This window comes from Orycteropus afer, unplaced genomic scaffold, assembly GCF_000298275.1.
Source record: "Orycteropus afer afer isolate SDZICR_OR568_19922 unplaced genomic scaffold, OryAfe1.0 scaffold00067, whole genome shotgun sequence".
NCBI classification, from domain to species: Eukaryota; Metazoa; Chordata; class Mammalia; order Tubulidentata; family Orycteropodidae; genus Orycteropus; species Orycteropus afer.
In genome coordinates, this window is record NW_006921654.1 from 5301479 (window position 1) to 5307982 (window position 6504).

General features: G+C 38.2%; 1 protein-coding gene across 1 annotated transcript in view; it reads left to right on the forward strand.

The window, feature by feature from the left end:
• Window positions 1-6504, forward strand: part of TANGO6 (transport and golgi organization 6 homolog) — a 251235-nt gene that overhangs the window by 200934 nt on the left and 43797 nt on the right. Inside the window, exon 16 of the mRNA XM_042780884.1 lies at window positions 3753-3904. Within this exon, the coding sequence (XP_042636818.1) occupies window positions 3753-3904 (152 nt within the window). The remainder of the gene's footprint in view (window positions 1-3752; window positions 3905-6504) is intronic.

Consider the following 6504-nt stretch of genomic DNA (forward strand, 5'->3'; position numbering starts at 1 on the left):
TTCCATTAATTTTGGTTTTCTTCTTTGTTCTTGATGAGGAGAGACCCATTGTTGCATCTCGATGGCAGCTTGCTAGCTTTTAAGATCCCAGTCGCTACTTGCCAAAGTAGGGGGTGGAACAATGTTTTCAGTTAAGATTTCTTGAATGAATGAATATATGAGATACTTCTTAGTGTCCTTAAATTGTTTTTCTCCTTATGAACTGATATTCTTTCTTATATTGAATAATGAGAGCTATGTTTTCTGTTTCCCTTTTTGTCTCAGCCACCAGAAATTGCTAAACTAAATTTTGCATTTATTGCTTAAATCATTCTTGAGATATCAGGGCTCCTCTCACGGTAGAGGTTTTTTAAAAATACTTATTTTAATGATGCATGGTTTTGATATTTATTGTAAGTCATATTAAATTTTTCGAAGTCAATGAGGATTGGATAGTAATCGGTAAGCCAGCTAATGGCTGAAGGATAACAGAGGGAGAAGTTAAAAAAGAGCACTACTCAGGGCTCTTTGAGTTTGGGTGAATGAAATAATAATGCAACTGTTGCTAAGAGATATAGAACCAGGTCAAAACATTACTCCTAAAAATGTCTGTCTCTGTGGGCACACTTCACTCCGTTGTTACTGCTTGGGTGGTTTGCTTCCTCTTCCCCATTAGGCTTTGAATGCCACAAGGTGAGGATCGTGTCCTCTTTGCTTATGGTTTGACCCTCAGTGCCTAGCACAGAGGAAGTCTGGCCATCCTCACCTCCAAGGAGCATTCCGGATGCACTTCCTCCAGGACAGATTTGTTACTTCTTTTAGCAGTCCCTGGTACTTTCAGCATTCTTCCCCAGCACCACAACTCAGAAGCATTGACTCTTCTTCGGTCTTCCTTGTTCATTGTCCAGCTCTCACATGCATAAGAGGTGATCTAAAACACCATGGCTTGTGTCAGGTGCACTCTTAGTGGTAAATACCTTAAATGCAATATAGCATAGGAGTTAAGAATCAGACAAACCTAAGTTTGACCCTGGCTTTATTTACTCTTAGGACCTAAATTATTTAACCCCTCCTCTATCTTGGTTTTCTTGTCTGTAAAATAGGTATAATAATGTCTACCTCAAAATTTTGTTAGTAAAGTATTTAGCACAGTGCTTTCTACATGGTTAAGTATTCAGTAAACGGGTGCCTGTACTGATGATGTTTTCAAAGTAAGTGAGCCCAAGTTTCAGCATCTTGGCTTCTAAGGAACATTCTGGTTGTATTTCTTCTAAGACTGGTTTGTTCATTCTTCTGGCATGCCACATTGTATTCAGTATTCTTTGCCAACACCACAGTTCGAATGCATCAATTCTTCTTCTGTCTTCCTTTTTCATTGTCAAGTAGAGGGTTAGCGAAAGCAAGGGAAACGATCGATGAGGGTTTTTGTAAGTTTGGTTGTTAATAGTGAGAGAAGTTATATATGTACATTTTTATATACATAGTGGAATATACTTTTTCTGTTATTTTTATTATTTTTTTTTTTACTTATCAGAGTCTTGAGGAGATCATGTCAATGCATATAAATCTCTAAGTAACTACTCTTCATGTCTAAAACTGAGCACTGATCCTTTCTTCTGCCCCAGACCTGCTTTACTCAGAGACTTGCCTGTCTCAGTTGATAATAATTTCACCTTTCCAACCACAAAAGCAAAACTCCTGACAGCCATTTTTGAAGTCATCAGAAAGTCATGTTGGCTCTATCTTCAAAATATATGCAGAATCTGTGCCTCCCTCCCCCCAAAAAAAGACCAGTCTTGCTGGTCTGATAGAGCCTGGTGAAACCCCTTAGACTATGCCCCTAGCTGCCCTTCAGGTCTGGAATTGAACTCACTCCTGTGGCTTCTGGCCAAATAAAAGACCAGCATATGGGCTAAACATTTACATCAGGTAGATACATTCCTTGGAGAGATCAATCATGGGAGAACAGAAGGGTCAGTGCATGTATAGAGAGACTGCTTAGGGAGCAGGAGTGCATGGGAGGGAAGGACACAGGAAAGAGGTAACTATGGGGAGGATGTGGGAAGAGAGCTGTTAGACTGTGAGAAATTACAGTCAATGTTATAAGACAAATTATATATGAATTGATGTATGGAAAATAAATTTGCTCTGTAAATTTTCACCCAAATCACAATAAAAAATTTTTTTTAAAAAATGCAGAACCTTTTTCTTACCACTTTTACTGTTCAAGTCACCATCCTCTCTTTAGTTGTTGTTGTTGTTACGTGCTGTCGAGTCGGACCTGACTCATAGCGACCCCTCCTTGGATTTCCGAGGTGGTATCACTACAGAAGTAGATTGCCCAACCTTCCTTCCGAGGAGTGGCTGGTGGGTTTGAACTGCCAGCCTCCTGGTTAGCAGTCAAGTGTCTTAGGCACTACGCTATCAGAGCTCCTTCCTCTCTCTAGTAGATTACTGCAATATCACCTAACCTCTACCTTTGCTCCCATCCCAGACATACACAGTGATCCTATGGTCTGTTCTCAACACAGCAGCCAGAGTGATCTTTATGCACTCCTCTGCTCAGAATTCTCCAGAGGCCTTCCATTTTATTCAGGGAAGATAATCCAAGTCCTTACAGTACCTGTAAGGAAGGCTCTCTATAAGATCTGCACCACCGCCCCATCGCTGCCATCACCCCTCGAGCCCCATTTCCTGCTATTCTTCTATTGGGCTTCCTTAATGTTTCTCAAACATTCTCTACCACAGGGTTTTTGCACTGGCTGTTCCTTCTTCTGGGTATGTTTTGCCCCCAGATGTCCATGTGGCTGACATCCTCACTGTCTCAATGACACCTACCCAGATCACCTTTCCATTACTCTTTATTTCCCTTCCCTTACTTTACTTTTTTCCCCATAGCATTCATTACCTGTTAACATACTATAAAATTTATTTCTCTCCCAAAAGAGTATAAGCTCCATGACCTTTCTCTCTTTTGTTTGCTGGTGTATCCTGAGCATGTGAATCAGTGCCTAGTGCATAGTAGGCCTCCTTATAAATATTTATCAATGAATGAATGAATCATTGTAATGTCTTTGACAAGGACCCAAAACTACTTTGTTTGCCTTTCACTCAATTTGTTCACCTGAGTAGGCAGCTTGGATGAGCAAATTAGAAATTTGTAGGAAGAATACTTGATTAATAACTAGGGTTTAATCTGGAAGCCACAACCTGATACTTGTGTAGCCATGGGCTAAGTGACACTTGTGCTAAGTTTATGAAAATTTATCAGGCTATTATGTTTATGATATATGCATTTCCTTATAATCCAAAAAACCAAACTCGCGGCCATCTAGTAAGATCTGACTCATAGCGACCCCTCCTTGGGTTTCTGAAGTAGTATCACTACAGAAGTAGATTGCCCAATCTTCCTTCCAAGGAATAGCTAGTGGGTTTGAACCGCCAGCCTTCTGGTTAGCAGTCAAATGCCTTAGGCCCTACTTTCCCATAATCGGACTCCCTAATATTATGGGTAATATCTTCTTCAAGTGTTTTATCTCTTTATGTAGATTTTTAAAGTAAAATTAGGATTCTTGCTTTTTCACAAAACAATACCTCATAGGTATTTTCCCTGACATTAAATATTCTTCCTGAGCATGATTTCTAATGGTTATTTAAGTACTTTGAAAAGTACAAAATACCATACCATATACCATGGTATACCATCATTATTCCTTCTGTAAAAAGTTGAAAATTTATTTTAATAGGTTTTTATTTCTTTCCTTTTTCTACAGGAGACATGGTCTCAAAGTACCGAGAACCTCTGCTACATACCTTCCTGAGAGGCGTGAGAGATCCAGATAGTGCTCACAGGGCCAGCAGCTTATCCAACCTTGGAGAACTGTGCCAGAGGCTGGACTTCCTGCTGGGCCCCATAGTTCATGAGGTACCATATTGTCAATTCTTTCCTCTAATTCTTATTTTTACTTGGACCCACATAAAGCTTGGGATTAGGATTCAGGAGACCTGTGTTCTTTTTCCAAATCTGCTACTGCCTGCCTGTGAGACAGGGAAAATAAGTTATTTAAACTCTCTAGACCTCGTTTTTCTCATGTGTATAATAAATGTTATATTAGTAAGAATTTTCTGGTTGCAAGTGATAGGAAGTCATTTTAGCTATTTCAAGCAAAGAGAGGAGTTTTACTATAAAAATTCTGGAGTAACTCACAGGATTGAAGAAACTTTGAAGAAGGGCTGATGGAACTTTAACATGGGTTTCTGGGCTGTCTAACTTATCTCTGTTCACAGAAAAATTGGGGAAAATACTCTAATTGGCACTGGGTAGTCACAGGTGCCCTGTGTTCAGGGGGAATGTTCACCACTTTATACTTAGTGCCTAGTACATAGTAGGTCCTCAGTAAATAATTATTAAAAGGATGAATGGGCAGCCAAAATAATAGCAGTATAAAGTGTTTGGTCTGGAAGTTCCTCCTTGTTTCAGGGTTTATGATTTAATGAAATGTGCATCTTGCCTTTGTCCTCTGTGAATATCTTGTGCCCTTTATATGCCTCCTCCAGCCTCCTAAGTTTTATCTTTGTCCTTGTATATATTTAATCATCAATATGTCAATATATATTTTGAGTACCTGCCATGTGCTAGGCATTCTGTTATTTAAAGATGCTGATGGACATTAAAAGACTAGTTAATATATAGCCAGGAGTCTTTTTGCTACCACATGCACTTGGCCACCTTAAATATTTTTTTGAAGAAGATGGCTGATAAATTATAAATAAGCAAATAAAATAAGAGTTTAGATTATTTTATTTACAACAAGAGACTCAGATTACTCATCTAGAGCACATAATATCATAAGAGTAAAAATATTTAATTTTTTAATACTGTAATTGTAATATTTGCTTCTTTTACCATATTAGGATCCTTGGGGGTGACCATGTTGAACATTGAATAATAAGTACCTAATGAGAACTTCTCTTCAGTGTCTAGTGGTTTTGTCTTATAAATAAGAGGAAAAACACATTCACAAATATATATGTAGACTTGTATTCATATTTCCAGGTTCCTGAATTTTATGTGCATTGCTTTATTGATTTGAAAGGCTACTCTTAGGATTTGGAGAGTTATACAGTAGTTTCTCCTTTAACTAAGATCTCTTCCTTCACAGGTCATCAGGCCTATCCCTAATGCCAACTTTTTATATCTTTTTTAAATATCTTAGAAACAATGATTAACAGCAAAAATTTCACTGACTTGAAATCTGAAGTGCTCTAATGTACATGGTCCAGTAGGCATGTGGTCTTCAGCTGTTTTGGCACTTAGCATATCTCTTGTTCCTTAGTAGTATTAACTTGTAAGAGAAGGCCTTTGTGAGTCTGTTTGGTTAAACTGTTTAAAGAGTTCAGCTGTTATAACTTCACTGGGTCAGATACTGAAATGGTTCCCACATTTTTTCTTGGTCTTTTCACATGACTCCAACCAAAGTGAACCATAAACTGAAATAAACTGATAAATATGATCTGAACCAAACCCAAATATTTTTATTTTAATAACTACTTTATTGATACATAATTCATACACTATGCAATTCAGCCATCTAAAGTATATAATTCAGTGTTTTTAGTATATTTACATAGTTGTGTAAGCATCACATTTTTTATGCTATTGCCATATGATTTGGCTATAGAAAATGTTGGAAAAAGTTCTTGGTTTGGTTGATTAGAAAGAGTGAGCTAGAACAGGCTTTGTTACATTCAAGTAGTGTCATATTTCTGGAAACTCATGCCCCCTGTTGAAAAAGAACCAAATTCCCAGAAGCACTCAGACATGAGAGTAAATGAAGGCTCCACCACTTACTCATCTGTGTTCACTTGAACAGATGACTCAGACTCTGAGATTCCGTTTCCTGATCTAGAAAATGGGATTAAAGTATCCATAACTCAAGATTGTTACACAGATTTCGAGATAATGTATATGCTTAATACAACTTTTTATTGAGAGCTGACTAGCTACAGTGGTGTCACACCTAAGGCATTTGACAGCTAACCAGAAGGCTGCTGGTTCAAACCCACCAGCCACACCTCAGAAGGAAGATTGGGCAATCTGCTTCCGTAGAGGTACCGCCTCAGAAATCCAAGGAGGGGTAGCTATGAGTCAAATTGACTTGACGGCAGTGAGTTTTGGTTTTTTTTTAATGTACAGAGCAGTATTTTGCATCTAGCAAACATGGAGATGGCACAGGACTGGACAACATTTCATTCTGTCTTACGTAAGGTCATTATGAGGTGGAGCTGACTGGGAAACTAACAACAACCACCACAACAACACACTTCAGTCCATAAGACATCTTCAGGGAGCTTACATTCTAGTGACAGGATTCAGACAATAAATAATATATTGATAGCCATTCAGGCAACATTCTACCACATACACATTCATGGTCTCAATCTCTATAAAGCCTAATGTATTAAAAATTCAAGGTCTATACAGTGGTCAGTAATAACAAACCTGTACTGCTTTGTGAGGCATAT